General features: G+C 49.5%; 12 protein-coding genes across 12 annotated transcripts; 6 read left to right on the forward strand and 6 right to left on the reverse strand.

Moving 5' to 3' along the window:
• Positions 1 to 14: 14 nt before the first annotated feature.
• Positions 15 to 2,969, forward strand: BDW74DRAFT_70979 (Het-C domain-containing protein). The gene is made up of 4 exons (XM_073733503.1): positions 15 to 431; positions 480 to 652; positions 694 to 2,512; positions 2,559 to 2,969. Exons 1-4 carry the CDS (start codon positions 100 to 102, stop codon positions 2,836 to 2,838), a joined length of 2,604 nt encoding a protein of 867 aa, XP_073580558.1. The 5' UTR covers positions 15 to 99; the 3' UTR covers positions 2,839 to 2,969.
• On the reverse strand, positions 2,869 to 5,060 carry BDW74DRAFT_159681 (FAD-binding oxidoreductase). Its single transcript, XM_073725493.1, has 3 exons — positions 4,548 to 5,060; positions 3,230 to 4,504; positions 2,869 to 3,185 (listed from the first exon to the last, which is right to left on the reverse strand). The coding sequence occupies exons 1-3, from the start codon at positions 4,783 to 4,785 to the stop codon at positions 2,995 to 2,997; spliced, it is 1,704 nt and encodes a 567-aa protein (XP_073580559.1). The 5' UTR covers positions 4,786 to 5,060; the 3' UTR covers positions 2,869 to 2,994.
• BDW74DRAFT_159685 (NAD(P)-dependent alcohol dehydrogenase) lies at positions 5,061 to 6,292 on the forward strand. The gene is made up of 3 exons (XM_073725494.1): positions 5,061 to 5,078; positions 5,125 to 5,247; positions 5,292 to 6,292. Exon 3 carries the CDS (start codon positions 5,343 to 5,345, stop codon positions 6,222 to 6,224), a length of 882 nt encoding a protein of 293 aa, XP_073580560.1. The 5' UTR covers positions 5,061 to 5,078; positions 5,125 to 5,247; positions 5,292 to 5,342; the 3' UTR covers positions 6,225 to 6,292.
• Positions 6,293 to 7,902, reverse strand: BDW74DRAFT_159686 (putative mRNA processing protein (Mss51); the record flags this gene model as incomplete). The annotated part of the gene is made up of 3 exons (XM_073725495.1): positions 7,079 to 7,902; positions 6,374 to 7,031; positions 6,293 to 6,325 (listed from the first exon to the last, which is right to left on the reverse strand). The coding sequence occupies exons 1-3, from the start codon at positions 7,845 to 7,847 to the stop codon at positions 6,295 to 6,297; spliced, it is 1,458 nt and encodes a 485-aa protein (XP_073580561.1). The 5' UTR covers positions 7,848 to 7,902.
• Positions 7,903 to 9,082: 1,180 nt separating this feature from the next.
• BDW74DRAFT_71014 (uncharacterized protein) lies at positions 9,083 to 10,600 on the forward strand. The gene has a single exon (XM_073733504.1). The coding sequence runs from the start codon at positions 9,424 to 9,426 to the stop codon at positions 10,309 to 10,311; it is 888 nt and encodes a 295-aa protein (XP_073580562.1). The 5' UTR covers positions 9,083 to 9,423; the 3' UTR covers positions 10,312 to 10,600.
• BDW74DRAFT_71017 (putative R3H and G-patch domain protein) lies at positions 10,463 to 12,057 on the forward strand. The gene is made up of 3 exons (XM_073733505.1): positions 10,463 to 10,597; positions 10,656 to 11,545; positions 11,593 to 12,057. Exons 2-3 carry the CDS (start codon positions 10,671 to 10,673, stop codon positions 12,020 to 12,022), a joined length of 1,305 nt encoding a protein of 434 aa, XP_073580563.1. The 5' UTR covers positions 10,463 to 10,597; positions 10,656 to 10,670; the 3' UTR covers positions 12,023 to 12,057.
• Positions 12,058 to 12,091: 34 nt separating this feature from the next.
• BDW74DRAFT_181549 (putative C2H2 finger domain protein) lies at positions 12,092 to 13,626 on the reverse strand (the record flags this gene model as incomplete). The annotated part of the gene is made up of 2 exons (XM_073730054.1): positions 12,092 to 13,478; positions 13,526 to 13,626. The coding sequence occupies 2 exons, from the start codon at positions 13,624 to 13,626 to the stop codon at positions 12,092 to 12,094; spliced, it is 1,488 nt and encodes a 495-aa protein (XP_073580564.1).
• Positions 13,627 to 13,695: 69 nt separating this feature from the next.
• BDW74DRAFT_71034 (uncharacterized protein) lies at positions 13,696 to 15,572 on the forward strand. The gene is made up of 4 exons (XM_073733506.1): positions 13,696 to 14,099; positions 14,142 to 14,295; positions 14,347 to 15,329; positions 15,373 to 15,572. The coding sequence occupies exons 1-4, from the start codon at positions 13,723 to 13,725 to the stop codon at positions 15,545 to 15,547; spliced, it is 1,689 nt and encodes a 562-aa protein (XP_073580565.1). The 5' UTR covers positions 13,696 to 13,722; the 3' UTR covers positions 15,548 to 15,572.
• On the reverse strand, positions 15,573 to 17,628 carry BDW74DRAFT_71043 (uncharacterized protein). The gene is made up of 3 exons (XM_073733507.1): positions 17,440 to 17,628; positions 17,245 to 17,392; positions 15,573 to 17,179 (listed from the first exon to the last, which is right to left on the reverse strand). Exons 2-3 carry the CDS (start codon positions 17,316 to 17,318, stop codon positions 15,598 to 15,600), a joined length of 1,656 nt encoding a protein of 551 aa, XP_073580566.1. The 5' UTR covers positions 17,319 to 17,392; positions 17,440 to 17,628; the 3' UTR covers positions 15,573 to 15,597.
• A 4-nt stretch (positions 17,629 to 17,632) lies between these two features.
• BDW74DRAFT_159701 (WD repeat protein) lies at positions 17,633 to 20,330 on the reverse strand. The gene is made up of 3 exons (XM_073725496.1): positions 20,057 to 20,330; positions 19,352 to 20,007; positions 17,633 to 19,306 (listed from the first exon to the last, which is right to left on the reverse strand). Exons 1-3 carry the CDS (start codon positions 20,269 to 20,271, stop codon positions 17,760 to 17,762), a joined length of 2,418 nt encoding a protein of 805 aa, XP_073580567.1. The 5' UTR covers positions 20,272 to 20,330; the 3' UTR covers positions 17,633 to 17,759.
• A 131-nt stretch (positions 20,331 to 20,461) lies between these two features.
• BDW74DRAFT_159707 (DNA-directed RNA polymerase core subunit RPB10) lies at positions 20,462 to 21,313 on the forward strand. Its single transcript, XM_073725497.1, has 4 exons — positions 20,462 to 20,566; positions 20,614 to 20,672; positions 20,722 to 20,808; positions 20,855 to 21,313. The coding sequence occupies exons 1-4, from the start codon at positions 20,531 to 20,533 to the stop codon at positions 20,895 to 20,897; spliced, it is 225 nt and encodes a 74-aa protein (XP_073580568.1). The 5' UTR covers positions 20,462 to 20,530; the 3' UTR covers positions 20,898 to 21,313.
• BDW74DRAFT_159710 (Clr5 domain-containing protein) lies at positions 21,314 to 23,290 on the reverse strand. The gene is made up of 2 exons (XM_073725499.1): positions 23,012 to 23,290; positions 21,314 to 22,969 (listed from the first exon to the last, which is right to left on the reverse strand). The coding sequence occupies exons 1-2, from the start codon at positions 23,125 to 23,127 to the stop codon at positions 21,640 to 21,642; spliced, it is 1,446 nt and encodes a 481-aa protein (XP_073580569.1). The 5' UTR covers positions 23,128 to 23,290; the 3' UTR covers positions 21,314 to 21,639.
• Between the last annotated feature and the right edge of the window lie 245 nt (positions 23,291 to 23,535).

Here is a 23,535-nt window from a genome sequence, read left to right on the forward strand (position 1 = left end):
TCCATGTCCGCCCCCTTTTCTTCTGTTTCCTCCTCACCTCTTTCGGCTTCTATTAACCACGACAGATCTACTGTGTAATCTTGATACTGCCGTCTCACCATGGGCGTTTCTTTTCAAAGTCTGTGCCTTCTCCTCTTCGTTTTCTTTTCTCTTTCCGGAAAAGCACATGCGTTTGGTGCTGGGAATATTGCATCGATTTCCAAGATTGAAGGCCAAAACTGGCGTCACGGAGATATTGAAGACGCGCTTCTCAGCTTGTTCTTAGCCCGTGCTGCTGGAGGCCGGAGATTCAGCAAGCTTGATGTCCAGCGTGTTTATTTCGGAAACTGGTTGCGAGACTACAGCCAAGCCGTAGATGTTGGGACTGTGAAATACGTCAGCGCCGAAGCTATCCGGATCCTTCTCTGGGTTCTTGGGTTCTTGAGTTTTGGGTATGCCCCCTCTTAAATAAAGTATGCTGTGGCTGACTGGCGATATAGATACGGCACAAAAGAGTTTGAAGTCACAACGGAACGCCTGGGATGCTATCAGCCCACCGAGCACATTGACAATCCCCTTGGTTATGCCGAAGGCGAAGATGCTCGCGACTATGATCCACGCCTCAGGGGACCGGTTGACGAAGAACGCGAACTAGCTATTGATTCAGAAACAGGTACGCTCCCCAAGTCTCTGAGAACGAAGCTAATTTTTCAGGCCTCAAGAACTACATAGCTAATGAACGCATGGACATCGACACCTCAGCCGCCCTTGTTCGGCGACTGTTTGGCCGTTGCGTCCAATTGGGGCGAAGGTACGCCCGATCACGGAACGATGAAGATCTGCACGAGGCCCTCCGTCTTCTCGGAACAGGTTTACATTGCCTGGAGGACTACGCCGCCCACTCCAATTACGTTGAGTTGAGTCTCATCGAGCTGGGTGAATCCGAAGTGTTCCCCCATGTTGGTCGCGATACCCAGGTCGAGATAGACGGCAATCCAGTTTACCCCATTGTGACAGGCACCTTCGGTGGAGTAGACTTTTTTCATTCAGTGCTAGGTGAAATCTCCGACAAAGCCACGCAGTCCGAAATTCAAGAGTTGGAAGGCGCCATCAATGAATCTCAGAATGAGTCACCATCTGATAGCTTCCTTCAGAATCTGCTCAACAAGATTCCAGAAGGGCTTATTGGTAACAGCGATGAAAAGGTGGGTAGAATGGATGAACTAAAGGCCGAGTCGGAAAGCGCAAAGCACCAACAAGTCTCCCCTCGAGAACCAGAAGAGTGGGCTACATACCTGGACGATGTTCAAAAGAAAATATACCCGGTCTTAGAATGGCATGACGACTTGTTGAAATCCATTAATGAGGCCATTGAAAAGATCCCAGTATTACCAGAACTAATTGAACAAGTCCAGGAGCAAATTACAGTTGCAGTTTTCTCGATTCTCGCCCCCTATGTGCTGCCCATCCTCCAGCAAGTCAAGACCGAGCTACAGACTGGATCATCCGAAGTCATCCAGAGCAGCAGGGATCAACAGCATGTGGTATTCAACGACGATTCTTGCAGCAACCCCACCCACTCAATGCTTTCAAAAGACCATTTTTCAAATATTCTCAATGAACCAGCCGGACGTGTTGCTTCTCAGGTTGTTAAATGGACTGTGCCTCAGCTGATGGAGTTGTGGGATGATGAGGATCAAGATATCGAGGGAACACTGAATCGAATCATTTCCGGTGTTTTCCACCACCCAGTTCTACGGCAAGATGGCCCAGAGATTCGCCGCATCATGTTTGACACTGTAAGAGATTGGTGGGAGGGGAAATCGGAACGTGAAATGGAGGGTCTTCGCGACCAGCTGTCCCGCGAAGGTGTCCGGGAAGGGAGAAATCACAAAGAAGGCATTCACGATTCTGGACACGGCTGCGGAAAACCACTTAGCTTACACAAGGGTCCGCAAAACTTTGGTCAAGGCAGCAACAGCGAAGTTAATCGCATCGAAAAAATAGCCTCAGAAGCCGCGGGCGGGGGGGCTCTTGGTGGCCTTGTTGGAGGGCTTGTGAGCGGCGTCGGTTCGATGTTGCTAGACTCCGGAAGCAAGTCGAGGGGAAGTTATGCGCCCCAAGAAGAGCTCTACGAAGATCGCCATGAAGAGTACCATTACTCAGCTGGGCGTAGCGACAACGTGGCTTATGGACATCAGGAGCGTTATAGATCGCCCAAGGGCAGTGAAGATTCCGATGATGAGGGCAAACGACACAAGCATCACCGTAGACATTCAAGCAAACATCATAGCCGTGAGCGTTCCCGCTCCAAGGAGCGTAGCAGCGGCTCTGAGGACGAGGGAGGCAGACACGATTTCAAGTATACCCGGCATGAAAATCGATACGACGACGGGCAACGCGGGTACGTTCAGCAGACCTCTGAAGAGTATAGCGAGCGTGGCGGATATAGAGCCGAGTACACGCAGTCGAGTTATGGGTATGACAACCGCTCATCATACCAACAACAAGAGTTTTCTCAGGAAAGCAGGAGGTAAGTTCTATCCCGTTCTGCCTGGCCACTAGCTAATTAAGGCAAGGACTTTTGCTCCCGGATATCGAGAAACTCACGAGTTTTCCGCACCCGAATATGGTTCACGCGGTGATCATGATCCTGCTGGCCGTTACGGGGGTCGCCAATATAGTGGCCCTGACGGATACGAGCCTCGACCAGGTTATGGTGGCCATGGTCCCCAAGAAGGATACCGCCATGGGGGAGAATACGCTCCTCAGGAATATCCTCCTGGTGAGGGTTATAGGCAGAACTACGGCGGGTACTCGCAAGGCTACGACCAGTATCAGAACTACGGCGGGTACTAGTAGGTATATGCCAATGGCAAATTTGATTTCACCACTCTTTAATCTCCCCGGGCTTTGGCGCTTCTACTCGAACAACCTTGTCGCAATTAAGCAAACGAAGGGGATCCAGGGCCATTTTTATCTGTATCGTAAAATATTAGCCCATGCACAAACTGATCAACAACAACTTACCTTTCGCATAAGATCTACCGTAGATTCTCCGAGCTCATGCTGGAGGTAATCTCGTTTGATAAGACCAACGCCATGTTCACCGGTCACGGTGCCTTCCATTTCAACAGCTCGCTTTACCATGCGATGGACTACGCCTTCAGCAGTCTTTTTCTCCGCATCATTCCATAATATGATTGCTAAACCAAGTCAGCGCTATTTTCCTACAAGGCAGGTAGCATACCATGGAAATTGCCGTCTCCAACGTGACCGCAGATGCCGGCCAGTAGCCCACTTTCTGCCATGTCTTGTTTCGTAGCTTCAATTATGTCAGGAAGTCTGCTCATGGGAACTGCCACGTCAGTCGTCCACACGTGGTCCTCTGGGCCCCGTCTCATCGCCATGACACTCCATAGAGCCTCTTTACGAGCGCTCCAAAGGGAGCGCATTTCCTCCTCTCCTCGGGCAAACTCGAATGATTTAGCATGGGCCGTTGAAGCAAGCTTCTGGACTAGGCCGATCTGCTCTTTAACGCCGTTTGGGGTGCCCGTGAACTTGAAGAAGATAGTGGGTGCCTCCTTCCATTGCCGCGACGTAGTGCCGCTGGCGTTGATGCACTTCATCTGAACATCATCTAGGATCTCCACGCCCGCAACGGGGATCCCTTCCTCTACGACACGCGTGACGCACTGAGCTGCGCTATGAATTGAGGGAAAGCTTGCAACAGCAACGCTTTGGCTCTTGGGCTTAACTGTGAGCTTCAGCGTGGCTTCCGTGACCAAACCAAGTGTACCCTCGCTGCCAATGAAAAGGCGCGTTAAATCGTAACCGGCGCTTGATTTGCGGGGGCGCTGTTTCGTCTTGATAATTGCCCCGTCCGCAAGAACAACGGTCAACGAGAGAACCCACTCCCTCATAGTTCCGTACCTATAGGCATTTGTTCCCGAACAGCCGGTGCCTACCATACCACCAATCATGGCACCAGGGCCGGGGTCCGGCGGAAAGAAAAGCCCCTGGTCAGCAAGAGTTTCATTCAGTTCCTCCCATCCTAGAGCGGGTTGCACAACCACATCCATGTCGCCCTTATGAACCTCCAGGATGCGATCCATACGACGAAAATCAATGCACACCCCACCTCTCGTGGGAGCAAAATGACCCTCCAAGCTTGTTCCACCCGAATACGGCGTTACTGGGATGAGGCGCTGATGGCATACTTTCATGATGCGTGAAACGTCCTGCGTGCTTGACGGATACAGAACCAGAAAGGGCTTCTCGTTCTCTTTCGTCTTGTAGGACGACCAATCTGAGCCTGCATGGGAGACGAGATCCGCATACTCTGTGGAGACGTTCTCCTTCCCTATAATCTCAACAAAGTCCGCCCAAGCGGCTTGTAGGTTAGACGACGAAACATCATGCCGCGGTGGTTCTAATTCGTAAAGGTTTGATGTGGACGTCGTTGGGAGACTTGCGGGTTTCAGTGATCCTAGGTAATAAGCTCCGGTCGAGAAGAAAACCAAAGCTGATCATATTAGCATACGAATTCCATATGTGTGCTGACATACCAAACATCAAAGCTGCGTAGCGCCCGCCTTGTGACTGATTCTGGTATTGCGCATACCGCTCTTGTTCTGCGCGCTCACGCCGCAAACGCTGTTGAGTACTTTCGTACAGTTGATTTTTGAATGGCTGCGGTTTTTCAACCTCAGACCGGCATTGTCTTGAGCTCTGCAGACCTCTTGACAGAAATGGTCGACAGGTGAACAGTGGGTAGCGTGGCCGAAGGGGTCGTGGCCGAATCATGGTACTGGATAGTTGCAACGTTGTTGGATTCTAGATTGGAGCGACTTGGAGGCGGCGAGCGGAGTCGGCTTGAGCTTTAGAGCGCCAAGGACTATCCGGCTAAATACAGACGCCTGGGCTTTGATTCGGCAAGCCGGTTAATTTCCAATCCCCGTAACGCCAAATCTCCGCCTTTTCAGAGGGGTCACCAGATAATACCCGTCACCCGATAATGACGTGAGTATAAATTTCCGGGCATTTCCCTCTTTTTCTCAAACACTATCACGATGAGCTCGCAGGCCACAACAGCTCAGGTATGTGTTCGCCAGGCGGTGAAGTACGGTAAACTAATACAAATAGAACCTTTCCTTCATCCTCGAAGGTGTTCACCAGGTCAAGTTCGAGGACCGCCCTATCCCAGAGCTCAAGAACCCCCACGATGTCATTGTGAACGTCAAGTACACTGGCATTTGTGGCAGCGATGTATGTACTTGAATGACCGTCTGTTCATATGCTGACTTGCCAAGGTCCACTACTGGGATCACGGTGCCATTGGGCAATTTGTGGTCAAGGAACCCATGGTCCTTGGTCACGAATCCTCCGGTGTAATCAGTAAGGTCGGCCCAGCCGTCACGAGCCTGAGAGTAGGCGATCACGTTGCAATGGAACCCGGTATCCCCTGTCGCCGATGCGAGCCCTGCAAGGCAGGCAAGTATAACCTGTGCGAACAGATGGCTTTCGCAGCCACACCCCCGTACGACGGTACTCTGGCCAAATACTACACTCTGCCCGAAGACTTTTGCTACAAATTACCCGAGTCCATCAGCCTGCCCGAGGGCGCACTCATGGAGCCTTTGGGAGTCGCCATACACATTGTGAGACAGGCCAACGTCACCCCGGGCCAGACCGTCGTTGTCTTTGGGGCTGGGCCTGTCGGTCTTTTGTGCTGTGCAGTTGCCAAGGCCTTTGGGGCGACCAAGATCGTTGCTGTCGACATTCAGAAGCCAAGATTGGACTTTGCGAAGATATTCGCTGCGACGGCCATATTCGAACCGTCCAAAGCTCCCGCGACTGAAAACGCCACGCAAATAATCAAAGAAAATGACCTTGGCCGAGGTGCTGATGTTGCGATTGACGCTTCAGGCGTGGAACCGTCAGTACACACTGGCATCCATGTTCTCCGGCCGGGTGGCACTTACGTACAAGGTGGCATGGGGCGGAGCGAGATGAACTTTCCCATCATGGCGGCTTGCACGAAAGAACTGAACCTGAAAGGTAGCTTCCGCTACGGCAGTGGCGACTATAAGCTCGCGGTTCAACTCGTAGCTTCTGGTCGGATCAATTTAAAGGAATTGATATCTGGTACCGTCAAATTCGCAGATGCCGAGCAAGCGTTCAAAGACGTTAAAGCTGGCAAGGGTATCAAGACACTCATTGCTGGTCCTGGCGTTAATCTTTAGTACAGTTGCTCGTTATTCATCGCGGGGTGAGAAGCCAATTGCATTTATTACAATAGTTATATTACAGTAATCAGTTCGAGTCTTTGAATGTTGCCTCATACCTATAAATTGGTTAGCATTCGGCAACTTAATCATGGTAGTGAACATACCTCTTTCCCCTGAACGCCCACAATCCCCAATTGCCACAAGAGACGTCATGCGGGTCAAGGTCATTGAGATCCCACCGCAAACTCCGGAAAATATTCTCACCAGGCTCAAGCAGGATGTCAAACTCGCCAGCGCACTTCTCGCGAACCCAGTTAATGTCCCTTTCCATATCCCACTGTGTGTAGCCGGTGGTAATGATGGGGACCTTGGTCTCGAGGAGCAGAGGAAGCGTTTCCTCCCATTCGTGAGAACTGGCAGGATGTCCAAGACCGGGATGGAAGAGCACAATGCAGTCGAGGTACGGGTCAAACGGCTGAAAGTAATGTGCCTTGTACATCGTGTGAAAGTAATCCACATACGTCGTGATCTTCATCTGACCTCCTAGCCTATCTTCAACGATTCCTCCAAAAGGATTTTCGGGAGTTCGCTGGGGGAGAGGGAATTCTTCGTCGCGGTTCGCCATACTCTCGGGTCCGATGAAGATGATATTGATGAGAGACCGCGGGAAGATGTGACTCAGCTGAAGCCACACATCGCGAGGTAGAGACGATTCGGCACGAGCTCCTAGAATAAAAAGTCGAACCGGAGGTGCCTTGACACGCAGGCCTTGAATATCAACGCCCTCTCCCGTCCTAGGCGGATGTAGAGAGTACCGGAGGGCTATAATTGTTTAGCACGGTCAGACGGGGTGGGTTGTTGGCGCTTACCGCTCACACTTTTGAGACCCTCGGCTGTAAGTCTCTTATCTTTTCGAATGCTGTACGGGCTCAGCTCATGCAATACACTCCCAATGGTAAGCGGATATGTGAGCATCCGCGTCACCTGCCGCATGCTCCGGTCGTCGTTAATGGCATCAAACTCTCTCGTGTAAAGAAATGTGTCCCAGTTCGTCATGTTAATGACGAAGTTCTCGTCCTGCAACCCGGGCATCGCAAACTCTGGGAAGAAGCGTCCGGAGCGCAGATCATGGTCGTCCTCGTTGATTTGTTTGAGAGTATCGCAGACTTCCAAGTGGGCTTCGAAATCATCCATCCAGTGTCCCTCAGAGCAGTATATAGGGATTCCACAGTCCGGGCACTCGAAGTGCGAATGAGCTGGAGGAAGATTAGCATCGGTTGGACTTTTGCGCGATTCGGGATCGTGTGGTGAGACCGGTATTCGGGTCTGCTGATGGCTAGGATGAGGGCAAAAGGCGTTTTGTTTGATAAAGCCTGCACGCTGTCGAATCGCCGGCGATGGAGATTGGGAGAAATTGTGGAATAGGTTATTCGGTTTCAAAAGAGCCCGTGGATCGGGTGCATCCGATGCCGCTGCTCGCCATGCTATCAAGCCCGATGAAAACGAACGACATTGGCGAGGAAAGTAGCTATTGCGAGCTCCAACTGTGGTGGACCCTTTTCCTACTAGTGATCGTAAGGAAAGTTTGGGGCGGTTCAATGCCTTCAGACAACGTCCGCAGGTAAACTTCCCCGTCATTGCGCTGGTTGAGGAATATGTTCCGTAGTGAGAATCGTATGAGGCTCGCTGAATACAAGCCCATTGAACTCACGTGATGATAAAATACCTGCCACTAGTGTTATCCAAGCTTGAGACAGGCTTTTTCAACAGGGTAAAACGACCTAAAACGACTGTTCATCAGGGTAAAACAACTGTTTAACAGGGTAGTTACCTAAAATGGTAATAAGCCTAAGTTATTCGCCAGGCTTACTACATAAGTAGGCCTAACTAGTAGTTAGAAGAACATGGTAACCCTTTTTAACTTTTTATATTAGCTACACTTTTATACCGCGGCTTAAGGTAAGGTTAGGGGCCTTAGCATTATGGTTACTTTATATTTTAAACCTTTATAGGGCCATTTAAGGCACACTGGGTATAAGGCTAGGGGTGGGGTAAAGCCTGCAAAAATAATTTAGTCTTGCTTGCTTTGGGCAACCCTGTTGAATAGTCGTTTGACCCTGTTGAAAAAGACTGTCTCTCCCAGCTTGTACACAATTGACCTGGATTGACGCAGCAATCACTCGAAGACTCAGTGGGAATCTCATGAATGTATGGTTTCCGCATGTTGCAGCTCCTCGATATTCCAAAAATAACAGCACCTGACGGGTTAGACGCGTACGGATGTTACGGCAGTGGCCTGAAATTTTGATTTTGCGAGCCTATACATAAGGTAACGAGGTAACCAAACACGCATGTCAGTATCGAACTACTACCCAGGTAGGTAGGAAATATGAAACAGTGGCAGAAATATGTCAGAGTACGGAGTACGGAATTGCAACTGCCAACCTTGGAAGACAGTGTACACTGGAAGGTTGCCGGAACAGGCTCGCATTTTAAATTGGATGCTACTTGAGTATTACCGCGTTCTACTGTCGTTGTAGCCGATTGAAAGTACTCTTCTGACCCTGACTTGCTCTGTTCTAAACCAAATTCATACTGCCAGACCACAGTCCAAGTTGTATAATCACAGCGACTCTCAACAAAGAAAAGTCTAGAACCAAGCAAAAACTTATCCCAACCTCCAGCCTACTCCATAATGCACCTCTTTTTATGCATCCTGCAACCTGCACGGGCAATGGATGTGGATTGATTGAATACGACTTTGCTTGAGCCTGGTTGGTCACACCGACCAATTTCTCCGCATCCGTCAAGATAGCATGGCCAGAGACCCACCTCGTCCCTGACCCGGAACCTTCTTGATATCTCACCGCCGCCCTCTTCCCCTCAAGACTCAGCCCACCTCTCCAGCCTCCCTTTTAGTTTATCAGTTCTGACTTTGTAAAAGCTTTTTTCTGTGGTCACTTTTCTTTTCAGCCCTTTCCATCACAGCTGTTCACAGTAGACAGTTCACTCCACTGTTTATAGCATTTTAAATAACTCCAGCAACCATGCGTTTGAGGGCCTATCTTTAAATCACCTTGTTCCTAGCCTTAACAGGAGCGAGCACGACGGGTGATCAGCATTGGGTTAAGCTCAACACCTACGAGTTTTCTGTTATGTTCTTCAGAGGGGAATTGTCAGAGCAGCAGTCGAGAGTACACCAATTAGCACTTCTATGGTGACGATGTCTTCCCCAGGGATTGACAGATCCAAAAAACACATAACCGGGATCAAACCTCTACTAAAAAAGGTTTCACGGGATGGCTCACCATCCACGTCAATTGACCTCTCGCGACCGTCGTTCGAACAGGAGGGTCTAGGGATTTATACAAACTACGAGCGGGATAGCGTCCAGGGTGACCTATATACCAACTTCCCAACGAGGAGGAAATTATCCGATTTACATCGTCGATCTACAAGCGGAACGTCCCAGCTTTCCACGGCTAGCAGCGCGAGCATGAGCAAACAGGGTCCGCAATACATGCATCCAATGCGCCGTACGCCGCGCGCGTATACTCCTCCTCTAATGACGCATGGTCAAAACTACTTTGACGCCCAGGATACAGAGGCAGATGGCCAACCGCGCCTGTCGTTGCATCTCCCAGACACGACATTTACGCCCGGAGGGTCACAGACAAATGTGACCGGCCGTGCTTCTTTTGGCTATTCACGAGATAATGGCAGCACATTGGACACCACATCACCAACGTCTCGGTCGTCCCTCGATTTCATCTTCCGCTCCAGGACACGGACGAGCATGGATCCTGTTTCTCGAGCAGCCACGATACAAGCAGCACGTCAAGCATTTGAAGAGAAGGAAGCGGCCAAAAATCGAAAATTTGAAGAACAACGGATCAAAGCGGAAGAAAGGCAATTAAAGCAAAAAGAGAGACAGACAACTAATATGCAAGAGGAAAAAACTTCGGACGCGCAATCGGCCACGCAGCCGACACCAAACTCGGAGAACTGGAAGTCTCAGTCAAAAAGCACGTGGATGCTTTTTCTTACATGGCTGCGGACTCGAATATTCAAATTCAGGAGGAGAGTGCGTAGCTTGAGTTGACTAAATGGCCACTTTTTTTGTATGCCTTAAATGACTTTGCTGCTGTTCGTACATCTGGAACGTTAATCACGTGCCGTAGGCCCGGTACCTTCCAATGTCTATTAACTCCTATGGACGCTAAGCCCCTCGATCCCAGCTCGAAGTAGCCAAACATCATTTTTCAGTCTTACTATTTCTTCCAGCCATCGTCCAATCGCCCCTTTGGGATTGTTTCTGCAATAAGTTACTGAAATGGCTCGCTCGGGTAGAGCAAAAGCACGCAAAACCAACAAGAAGGCAATTACAGGTTTGCAGCCACCATACCTGGACAATCTGACTTTCTAACAACTGTCAAAGGCACAAAGCAGAATCACCTTTCTATGCAACAGGAAGCACGGAATACTGAAGGACGTAATTTGTGGCGCCTGAATCTCCAACTTCGCCACCAAGCGGTCCAATTTGTGAGCGCAGGCAGCCTTGAGCCGACCAACGACAAACCGGCCGAGCCTGCTATACTCGACAGCCAACATCCTATCCAGACACAGGCATATAGCCCAGAAGATTCAAGCGAGGACGAGGTTGTTTTCCGGGGCAGACGGAGGAGATCAGAATCAGATGGCAATCCAATGCGATTCCATTCACAGGCCCTATCACCGGATAACCCTGTGTCAGACTGGATACCGATTCGTGACACTCCCACCAAGAGTCGCTCTGAAATTTCAGACGAAAACGCGATCCTAGCCGACTATATTGCCCACATTGCCGATGATTCTTCGGATGACGATGATGGTGAAGACGACGAACCCGCATCAGATAGTTTGCAGGGTATGACAGACGGTCCCTTCGATTCTGATTATCATGACATGTCCCCGATCGAGGAGCTGGATGACTTCATTTTATCCCATAAAGAACCAGATAATAGTGTGTTCGCCTCAGCTACTGCATTTGCCGATGCACTGGAACAGGACCCCTATTACGGACTAGATATCATGGACTTCAGTCGTTCAAAGAAAAAGAAAGGACTGCCAAATCTTGATGCCTTGGACTCTGAGCTAGAGGATGAACTAATAAATGCTTGGAATAATGACCGATTGAAGAAGAAATCTAAAAAGAGGGAACGGGAAAAGCTTCGAACGCAAGGATTACTTGGCCGGCGCGGGAATGACCCAGACCTGAAACTCAAGTATACCGATGGGATAAACATTGATGACTTGAAATCTGAGATACGGTCATTTCTGCTTTCTTCGAAGAATAGGTAAGGTTCTCCCTGCTTCTTGGGTCATCGACTAAACAAATCTGTAGCTTGTCGCTTCCTCCGATGACAAAGCATCGCAGAATTCTTATTCATGACACGGCACATGCCTTGCGGCTTACTTCTCAGTCACGGGGGAAGGGTTCTTCTCGGTTTCCGGTCTTATCCAAGACGTCACGCACACCAAAATATACTTCAAGAACAATATTACAAATAGATCGGGTTTTCTCGAATCCTCGCGCGATCAAGGCATGGGACAAAACAGGTGGTAAAACCAAACGCGGCCATGGTAATGTCTCCTACATGGATGGTGATGTAGTCGGCGCTTCAGCACCTGAAATAGGCATCGAAAACAAAGGGAGAGCAATGCTTGAAAAAATGGGGTGGAGTACAGGTACGGCACTCGGTGCTACCAACAATAAAGGCATCCTTCTGCCGGTTGCGCACGTTGTTAAGAATTCCAAAGCTGGCTTGGGGTAAGGTCCTTATGTATTTTAGCATGGGAGATGATAGAAAAATATGAACCGTGTCAGCAGTCTTTGAACTAGACTAGTGCTGGTGATGCGATTTTATATGCGAGAAAAGCTTATTCCGGGATGCAAAGGAATCATTGCAAATACTGCATTCTATTACCTGGGGCTTTTGTGCAGAGCGTTGGGCTTTTTTAGCACGCTTTTGCTTTGCCTTGCCCATTGTACGGGATGTTGCAGGGTCCTTTGACTCTGACGCTGACAACTTTTGAGTCAAATCGTCCACGCTGTCTGGTGTGGGAGAAGAAATTCGCTGTTTCAGAACATCTCTGGATACGTGATCGTCCGAGTCCATAGAAGCGTGGCTGGCAGGTTTGTGACCTTGCGTTTCGCCGCCCTGCAAGTTGACTAAGGCAGGGCCAGCGACAGGTTTGTCACCTTCATGCATTTCGTCAACCTCATCGGTCAAAGGGACTAGAGCTGGGCTGGGGTCAGCGACACATTTGCGTTCGCGGTCGTCCGGTTGTTGCAAACCACTCCCCAGATCAAGTTCGGCGTGCTGCATCTCCATCTCTCGCCGAAGCTGTTTCACGGCTTTGATGTGCTTTTTGCTACGTTCATGAGCCTGAAATTGGTTCTGGCTCTTGAAAGTCTTGCGGCACGCGATGCATTCGACATGCTCTCTCTCACCTTCATCGGAACTTTCCGCCTCATCGTCCTCGAATTCCTCAGACTTTGCCCAGTCTTGAAGGACATGGTCTCGTAATCTTGCCTGGTTTGCTGCTCGAGACCTTGTTGCCTGAGCAGCAACAGATTGGCGGAGAGCTTCCCGTTGTTGTGTTAAGCCATCCCTGTAGGATTTGTAGCGTGGGTCTCGCTTTCTCACAAAAGCCACAAGGGACCGAACAGCGTCATTGTACTCGCGAACGGCTCCTTCTCGCAACCGTTTGTTTTCCTTCTCCATCATACGACGGACTCGGCGATCTGGAGCCTCCGCATACCGATAGGCGTCTTTCCACGAGAAAGACTTTTTCGTCGAGAAACTGCTCCATATGGCATAAAAGTCGCGCACATCCCGATCATTACGAAATCCAAACGATGGATATTTGACCAAGTCTATACCTTCCCAACGACATGCGGTTTCTTCCTCGTACGCAAGCTGTGCGAATGTCTCACGGAGGCCACCGTAGAACCCGTCGGACGCATCGGAGAACTCCATCCGGGGACTGAATTTCGAGAACAGCTTGAGAATATCGGCCGATGTTGTCATACCGGACTGTTCATCGGCGCCGTCTTCTCCTAGGAACGCATCACGGTGGGAATCATACCACGATCGCTCGTGGGGATCTGAGAGCACCTCGTAGGCGGACTGAAGTTCCGCAAATAAATTTGTTGCCGCTTCTACATTCCCAAAGTTTCTGTCTGGATGTAGCTCGAGCGCTTTCCTTCTGTAGGCCTTTTTCACGCTGGCAGAGTTAACACTATAGAGATAATATGATAAAAGGGCACAAACTCTTCTGACGACGCATTCTGTTCAATCTCAAGAAGTTCATAGTAGTCTTTCTTTGCAGCAGTTGCCGTGCCCGACTGGGCAGTCGATTGGCTCTGGCCCATGGAGACGTGTGTTGATAATGAAGGGTGGCGGCACTACCTACCGTAGATAAGGGTGGCAGATAACAACTCGTTTAACCTCAACTTATTAACCCCAAAATGCTGCTTCGCGACCTCCCAGAAGAGATACTCTACAATATACTGTTATTCTGCGATGCTTTAGATTCGGTTGCTGTCGGAAGCACCGCGCGACGATTTCGAGGCGTAACCAACGAGCCTCTATTATGGCGGCACTATTGCCAGGCACATTTCAAATTCTGGGCCAACACTCCTCAAACACCAGACTGGAAAGCACTCTACATATCTCGATACCTCATTGATCGCGCTACGACCCAGCTACTTGACAGCATCCTCGCGAGCCAAACTGGACGAATAGAGAAATTTCGATCGATTATCAACTTTGGATATGATGCCAAAGATACTTTACTACGTAATTTGTTGGTCGATTCATCCGCAGAAGACTACTTGGCTAGGAGGTAGGCTCACCACTCTGAAAACGGATTCAGCTAACTAGTTAGATATTATGCCAAAGCGATTTTAACAAGCCTTCATCGAACCATTGCTATCCCAGAGTGGGTTGGCCTCAGGGATGGTAATGATATACCACTTGCAAATGCGCTCGGAGCCTTTGACCTCTTTATACCAGAAAGTGGTTTTGGAAACTTTGATGAAGTAGGAATGTCACTTACCACAAAACTTACAAAACTCAGCTAATACCTGCAGATCAATGATAGGCTGGAACAGATCTTGTCCCGTTTTCTCGTGGAATTTTCAGATTCTGAGACAGCAAGTCCGCGCGGAAAAGCGGGTGCCATCGCCGCTTACCTGAGGGCGCATAATCTGACTGGCATTGAGCCAGGCCGGGAGTATCACTGCCTAGAACACAATTTTCTCGGGATCGCACTGGACGATCCAGGACATAACTCGCTGCCTTTAGTATCAGCAGTTATATATTGCCATATTGCGCAAATGCTCGGACTAAACGCTCGTCCTTGCGGGTTTCCTTTCCACGTCCACGTTATCGTTGTGCCCCCCTCGGGGCTTGACATTGATGGCAATAAGATAGACACTCAAGGCGAACCAATCTATATGGACCCATTTCGCTCCGATCAAGAGACCCCACCGTCAGATATGAGAACCCAACTCAATTTTCTGGGGGCGTCGCCCATAGAGCAGTCTGCCTTCATGGGTGAGTCAAAGACTTCTGAGATTGTCTTACGTTGTAGCAAGAATATTCTAAATTCTGTGCAACGCATCATCCAATCGAGTGCAGTGGATGTGGGTTGCGCGCGATATGCCGCGCTTTGGTCTTCCTTATTACTCTCGACCCATATCCGGCCGGCCGAACTACATCACCAGCTTCTTTGGCTGTTGGAGCTCGTAGCCACCGACTTCCCCTCTGATATACATCTAATTGAAAAATACATCGCAGCCACATTCCGTGGTACGCCGGAGTTTGAGCATATTCTGGAAAGCCTCCATGTCATACGAGCGGTCGATGAGATACCGAAACAGGTGAAGCGGCGGTCCTCCGAACATAAGGGTATCAGTTTCCGTGTTGGTCAGGTATTCAAACATCGCCGCTACAACTACACGGCAATAATCACAGGTTGGGATGCGGAGTGCGGCGCGGGCGAGCAGTGGATGAGCAGGATGGGAATCGATAATCTTCAAAGTGGAAGAAATCAAAGCTTCTACCATGTTATGTAAGTCTCCTACACACTGATGAGTTATACTAACATATTCAAGCGTGGAAGATAAGAGCGTCCGGTACGTTGCAGAGGAAAACGTCCAAATTATAAAGCCGACGATGTCAGAAATGCCACCGACGCTCGTTTCGGTGGCAGGGAAATATTTCAAGCGGTGGGATGATGGATCGCGAGAGTTCGTGAGTAATATATTAGACGAGTACCCTGATGATTGATTGGCCGCTGTGTATGGTATTCAAATACGAGTCCATAACTTAATGTCTACCTACGTCTGCAGTATTATTGACTCTCTGTTCAATCCTTCTTCGAGGTGAAAACCGAACACGAGACGGTAGAGGTCATATAGCCACAGATTTTGTCCACTATGAGCCATACGTTTAGTGGCCCTAGCTATATCCATTGCGCTTGACCTGGCTGGAGGTCCAATCGCCTGGAAAGCCGGTTCATAAGCCACAAGGGCCTTGTAATGTTTCAGCAGAGATATTTGCCAAGAAGCAGCTCCGAACGCATCAGACGAAAGGGACTTGACAAAGGACGAAAGGCCTTGTGCTCCATCGCGCTGAAACCCATTATTCAACGCTGCCTTGGCTGTCAATACTTTGATGGCGTTTAGACTTGCATCGTTAGAGAGCGTGATAACAGTATTCGTTGAAGAGGTTCTCTCCGAGGACGCGCCCTCACTTCGGCTTGATGACCAGTGAACATGTGAGGCTGCGTTCCGGCGCTTGCCGAGCACATAAATGTTTTGAATTGGCCCCTCTTCGGGTGAGGTAGTACCGACATCTTCGAATATCGTGGTCGGGGTTTCGGGATTTCGCTGGACAAGTGGTATATCGTGATGTTGATCTTGCTCCGCTGCTGCAAAGGTCGCTTGGCTCGGTCGAGGGGTGCCGCGATCAGAATTTCTTTGACTCCTCTGAGTCCACCCTTCGCGGAAAATATCACATAGCTCCCAGCAAGCCTGGACAGCAGACCCGAGCAGCTCTTCATCTAACGACCGTCCTTCTTTTTTGCTCTGGCGTATACTGAACAGCATCTCCGCCAATGACCAGCAAGCACTAAGGAGAGAATCTGTTTCCGGCGCACGAGATCTTTGTTTCATCAGGCGGTGACATAGGGTGATATAAAAGTCCAGTGTTCGTTCCCTGAATGCATCCGGGAGATTACGATCATGTGTATTATATAGATGATTGTTGAGCTCAAAACTGACACGAAGAACAGAGTCAGATATCTCATTGTCGCGAGATCGGGCTTCAAACAACGTCTGACAAAAGTCACGACAGAGATCAAGTGTTGGGTGAACTTCCACTTGGCCGGCATATAATTGTTGGCACAACCGCCAGCAAGATCTCCAGGTATCATCGCCCAGAGCGCTGCTGGCTCGCTGTCTGTGAATTGAGCTCAGCGTCGCCAGGGTGTTGCAAAGTGACCAACATTCAACCAGTGCTGCCTGCAATGCCGTTATCTCATTTGTCACCAAGTTTTCAAGACTTTCCGGTATGTCTAGTCCACTATTAATGACTGAAGAGCGAACCGGGCCAGAAATCTGAGACTCGCCTTCCAGATCTGGTCTTTTGTCAAAATCGTACAAGTCTTGTCGGGTCTGTGCACGCGGTGTCGCTCTTTCAGACCAGTCCTTGGCAGGCTCAATACTGGTCGTCAACGGAGGTGGTGAGATGGACTGGGTTTCCAAGTAAGGGTGAGTTTGCCGGAAGATTTGCTGTACATTTGCATCTTTTTCGTTTTCTGCCCCGATCTTCCCACCATCTTCTACTCGATTCACTTCGAACTCACTGAAGCCAAGAGGAGCATGTATCACAGATTGTGGTTCGTCATCAGATCTCGGGCTTGGGTTTGTGGTTTGTATCTAGGATATAAGCAGTTACCTCGCGGATGCGAAACAAGGACATACTGTGAGTCTATTTGTAGGTTGCGGTCGGGGATCGGTTTCGAGGCGAGAATCACTTGACTCGTAAGCTTCACCATCCGCGGTTGATATTATCAAGGACGGATGCGAGTTGTCTAGAATTCCAGCGGCCGGCAGGCGTCGCTCAACTGACCTAAGATAGCCGTCAGTATTTCAACAACATACAACTTAGACACATACATCTTGGGAGGCGGGATGCCGTGGTTGGGCTAGATTATCTAGGCTTCATGGCGCTGCTCGCACCCACTCACTGAACGCCGTTGACGATGGCTGGCATCGCAACTCTCGGTCTTTGAACCAAGTCCCCGCTCCGAAGCGCGCGGCTGATCTACTTGGCTAGGACCAGACCGCTGTCCAGCTGTCCATTCTTAGCGTCTTGTGCAGCGCAATATGATTTGTGGCCCAGGTCCAAACTGAACAGCCTCTAAATACAAGAGTGCACGATGCATTCCTTACGCCAAAAGAGACATGAATATATTGATAAATTGAATTGTATTCTTCTAGGCAGACAAAGCTCTGACGAGGTCGCGAAAGACGACCCGCGAAGGAGGTAGAACGAAAGGAGGCGTATCGCCAAAGACAGCAGCCAGCCCAGTTTTATCAACCGCAACCGTAGTTTCTGATGTCAAAGCTTTGCTCACGATAGCCGAGGACTGGCGTCCAAACAAACCATCCAAGCCAAAGTTTGACGGTTTGATTTCGGCCAACGAATTGAGCTGTGAGGCGTTGCTCGCACAGCTGATTTGTTGTACATTGGCTCTGGCGTCCACAACAACATATTCGGTAGAATGCGGATTCGAGAGCAGAGCCACGGGCTCTTTGGCGACTTTGAAACGAGAAATCAATGTAGCGGTATCGATGTCGAATACCTGCACTGTAAACCCTGACTTGCGGGATTTTCTTGCAACAGCCTTATTTCGTATGGTTCTTGAAGCTGTTGCGAATGTCTGTGTTCTGGGATTCACAGCAAGCAGATGACACTCTGCATCTAACGTCCGCACTGAATCATTGACTGTATCCCATATAGACACTATCCTTTCGGCAGCAATGAGAAGGTAACGGCCCAGAAAGGCGGCTGCGAAAACATGTCCCGCGTAGACCCCAACTTTGCGATATTTAACACTGCAACTGCGCGCATCGACAAGGACCGTGAGAGTGGGTGTCGACACCGCAAGAACTGACCCATCCGACGAAAAGCAGACCGAGGCAGGGCCGGCACCAACCCCTAGAGTCAAAGCGTTGCGGCATTTCCAAGTCTCTGCTACATATTCATCATGTTCCCTTAAGCGCTGTCTAATGATGGGGCGCCAAAGACGTAATAATCCGTCTGATCCGATAGTCGCAAACTCGTGGCTATTCGGTCGAGAAGCAACATCAAGAACAGCTGCGGATCCGTTGGTAGAGAGATGTGGACCATCTATGCGGGTGACCAACTGCCACAGGGAGTTTGATTCATTCCAGCGCCAAAATTTCAGGTATATCTCTTCAGGCCCAGGAGGTTCCAGGTCGAGAGCCTCGACATCTTCCGAACAAGGACGCCAGCTATCAACAGTAGCCATCCATTTCCCATCCTCAGAGATGCTGAAATGTTTGATGTCGGGGGTGAGGATATGAGTTCCGTGTGGACCGATATTCAACGTAGTTGCGTTGGTACGCGCCAGAGCTTGACGTGATATATGGACTCCTGAGCGAATATCGTAAGTCTGTAGAATGGGACAAGTTGTGATGCAATCTTGTGTGAGTTGATGAGAGGCGGGCACGGTTATCAGCAACTGCTCAGGATGCTGAGGGTGCACAGCTGCAACTGGCGGCCTGGACGGCCTAGCGCACAATTGGAGACTAGTTATCGTAGACAAGGGCTGTAACTCTCTTGCTGACAAGACCACGACACGGTTATCAGCCAGGTGAACGGCGTAAGATTTTCCACTGTCGGAGACTACTATGTTGCAAATTGGAGAGGAAAGATGAGGAAGAAATTGTTTTCGGCCCGTATCCAATTGCCAAAGTACCATGACTGACTCGTGGCCACCTGAGATAACGTAGTTGCCTATATTTTGTCAGTGATAACTTCAATAGTTGGGCGCGAACTGACCATCTTTCGACCAGCGGACAGCGGTGACGGAATCTCGATGCCAGTGTAGTCGCCTGGGTGTCGGTTTATTATCCTTGATATCGGATATTGCCACCGCGTGATAAACCATTATAGAACCGTCTGTTCCTCCTAACGCGAGGTCAAATTCAGTGTTCGAACCACCCTGTTTGATATCAATACAGGTTATGGTGATCGCAAGCTTGATTTCTCTCCATTTGTACTTTGAGACAGAAGTAGCGCAGCGTGTCCCGACAAACATGCACGCGCCGCCGTATGCAACAATGGCCTGCCCGCTCCCAAAAATCCGGAAATTGTCGATATTGAAATGAGTCTCCAGGACAGTTGTAGGATCGTCACCCAGCAGGGTGACTACCAGCTCTTTCATCCCATCCTTACGCTTCCGTAAAGAGAACAGGGTATTGTACACGAGTTCGGCCGATATTATTCCGTGTGCTGTCCCCCATTGCGCAACCTGTTTGTTAGAAGGCCAGTCCCACTCGCTAATTGATCCGGACGATGTAAAGATATGGAGGTGATCCTGGTTCAATGCAAATCCAGCAACGCTATCGCCGGGGCCTATTTCGAAGATACGGAAGAGGCGAGATGTTGCGACAGAATAAACTTGGACCGCCGTCTCAAGGCCCAGGAAAAGATATCTGCAATATCATAAGCAAGCTATAAGGGAAGCGGAGAACGTGTACGGACTGCTCATCGGGCGTAAGGATAGGATTCGACTTTGCAAATTGTCCGGCGATACCCGGGGATAATGACCAGGAGTTGTCAGCGTGCAAGTCAACTGCTGTAGACATTCGGGGGCGTTTCGTCCGTTCGCGATTGACTTGCACGCTGTCAACTGCTGCTTCGCTTGCCCGAGATCGTTTCGTAAGCCGCGCCGGACTCGAGTTATCTTTTGTTGACATGACGAGCAGCAGTAAAGATCAAATACAAAGAACCCACCGGCGTCGAGCACCTCGACAAGTTTCTATCTGATTCAACAGAAAAAATATCTCTAGAGTCTGGAAGGCCGCCGCTACACTCAAATCTTACTGGGCACAGTTTGAGCACTAATCCGGAATGGGCTAGCGCGTTAGGAGAAGTGGCTCTAGCCAAAAGTTTTGGTGCAATGTCTCCGCCTCGTTTTACAAGCATGCTTAAAGTGAGCGTATATCTACAGCAAAAATGATCATTCCGGTTCGGTGTTTCTCCTGCGGCAAGGTAAGTTGATTCTGAAATGACAAGTTCACCATGACCGACGGGTACAGGTCGTTGGCGATCTGTGGGAGCGATACCTGCAACTTCTTGACGAGGGGATTCCAGATGGGTTAGTACGATTACCTGCAGTTATCCGCCTCGATTAACACCATTACCAGAGACGCTATGGATCAACTCGGATGCAAGCGCTATTGTTGTCGCCGAATGATTATGACCCATGTTGATCTTATTGAAAAGCTTCTCCGGTACGTATTGATTGCCCGGTGCATGGCAGGAGACTTACGCATCTAGGTACAATCCCACCGAGAGAGACCGAGCCAAAGCCCAAGTCTAGCCCGCATCAACGGCTACGAGTTATGATCTTTTTTCCACACCACCAACAAGTCTCAGATTTCTGGCACGGCTCGCGTCATGGTCGTCGTCTCACCAGTTAAACTTATAATCGAATCGCCAACGCCACTGCGTACCAATCGGCTGTATGTGCGTACCAATCGGCTGCATGCCATCATGCCTACCCTGGCCGCTCCTAGGCCTTGATGAGCGGTTTGCGCTTTATCTTATGAGCCAGTCGGGTTCCTTTTTTTTTTTTTTCTCATACTGTATGGAAATCTCGATCATGAAGACATCGAAATCACGGGTGTCAAGAGAAGGCCAGTCATCGGAAATGTACAGCAATGATTCACCTACATTACATAGCAATGAGGAGACAAATCTTGTAAAGGGCACTTTATTACAAACGCGCAGGCAGATGGGTATCTGAAGAATTACGAGCTGTTATGCTCTTATGTTTCAATTTGCAATATGTAGTGGTTGATGTAGAGGATGCATAGCTATTCTTGGCTCATAAAAAGCAAATGAAGCTTTTTGCCCTTGAATGTGGGTCAGACAGCTTGTCCTTATATGATACTGTTCCATTCGTATCTCGGTCAAGGGTTTCAACTTTGACGACAACCGTACCGGTAAACTTGGCAGTAACCAGCTGCCGTAGCTCAATGATTGACTTAGCTGACAACTTATCCACCCAGGGTCTGGAATCCGTATGCATATAACTCTCGGAGCTGCTCACTGACCGCCTGTCATGTCGGCATGGGATCCATCACCCCATGCTCGTACTGGGGCATTTCAGGCGTGGTAAATGTATTATTTGCCGCCTGCAGAAGCGAAGGATCGATTTGCAGATCACCTAGGTCACTAGATGTGATAGGTGCACTGGCAAGAGCCTGCGAAGCAAGAGTGCTGATGCCATTCGATATCTCATTGTCAAATGGACCAACGGGCTGAGGATGTTCGGGTGCGCGATGATGAAGGGTTCGCCTACGGGACGTGTCTCTCTTTGTTTGATCATCTCGGAGGCGTTTCATAACATCACGACACAATACTTCCAGTGCCCTCGATTTTGTAGCATGCGCGGGGTCCACTGGCCCAGGCGCAAGAATACGTTGGAGTAGCTCAGACCCTTGAATCCACTGTTCTTTGAGCTCTTTCCAATGTTCATCACCGGCTTCCAACTTGCTCGTGAAATGGTCACTTTTTAATGTATTGTAGAATGCGTTGCGAACTTGCCGGCTCTCTTCTGGGTTAATCCCAAGCGCATTCTTAGCCTCGGCAATGGTCATGCGCCTTTCTAACGTCCTCATTCTTTTAGTGACGTCCGTGCAAACAACGTCAAGGGCAAGAGACTTGGCTTCGAGTTGACTGGGATCATTCCAGAAAACACGCTGAAGATGTTCTGATTCTGCTATCAGTGTATTCTTTGCCTCTTGCCACTTCTCGGGTCCGGCAATAGTTTTCTTGATGAAGCCTGCCTTTTCACAAATGCTTTGGAACTGGTCTCTGATCTGGCGGTATCCAGCATTATCAAGGTCCAAGTACTTTTTGCTTTCGTCGATGGTAGTCTCAGACGGGAAACGTGGGGGTCCCGGGGGGTCAGCAGGTAGCCCAGCCCAACCCCTTGTACGTCGACGACGTTTTCTGGCAGCCCAACGCTCAGCACTCTCTGTTTTTAATCGATCAAGCCTCTCCTTGCGCTTTGCTATAACTTCAGGTGATAACGTGTCACTTGGAACTGTAGTCTGGGGTTCTGCTTCGGGGTAGGACTCCGGACTTTTGTATACCTCTTGTTGTAGTGCTAGAAGGCCATCCTCTTCGGGTAGGTGACTTGCAATTTGTCGTGCTTTAGTCCCGTTGGGGACTCGGAGTAGCCAACGATTTTTGGCTCGCACTCGCATTAATTCGCGTTCTTTGATGTGAAAGCCTTCTTCGTTGAGAATTCGAAGCATGTCTCGCTGAGTGGTATTTGTCTCCCATAGTTGCTTGACGCGAGTAACAAGTTGCACGTTCTTATGCGCTGGATTCTGTTTTGAAGGAAACCCCCATCGCTTGAACTGGGTTTGAAAGGCACGTTTACTGGAAGGTCAACATCATTCAAACCCGGTCCGGGAACCGTACCTCGGAGAAAATTGATACACATCCCTCATGTATTCCATGATTTCCTCAAGGGCTTTCCTATCTCTAATATACATCTGGTAGCATATTTCACGCTTCCCTTCCCAATCGTATACCATATTGAGGAACGCTACCTCCAAGCTGGAGGTGCGCTCTGGGAGGGAACCCAGGGATTAACTCGAGGAGAGAGTGGTGGTTTAGATGAGCAGGTGTTGTGGAGCCACTGTAGCGCGTACGTTGTCGCTGCTGTACACCGTAGTGACCACAGAATGTTAATTGCTATACGTGCAGGTCTCGCATGCCGTACATAGGAACTGGGAAGTGAACAGATAACGAGCGGTAGGCGGCGGCGCGCAGCGCCGCGCAGCGCCGCGGGCGGAGCTAGTAGATTTTTTAATTCTCTTAGTAATTTAAATAGCCAAATACTTGGAGGGCTGTCCCTAAGTTATAAGGTAAGTAAAAATAAAATTCATTTATTTATAAATAGCTTATGTTAATCATTAATTTGAAGAAATACTAGATTTTTA

The sequence above is a fragment of the Aspergillus multicolor genome (genome assembly GCF_047715735.1).
Source record: "Aspergillus multicolor strain CBS 133.54 unplaced genomic scaffold BDW74scaffold_28, whole genome shotgun sequence".
NCBI lineage: Eukaryota > Fungi > Ascomycota > Eurotiomycetes > Eurotiales > Aspergillaceae > Aspergillus > Aspergillus multicolor.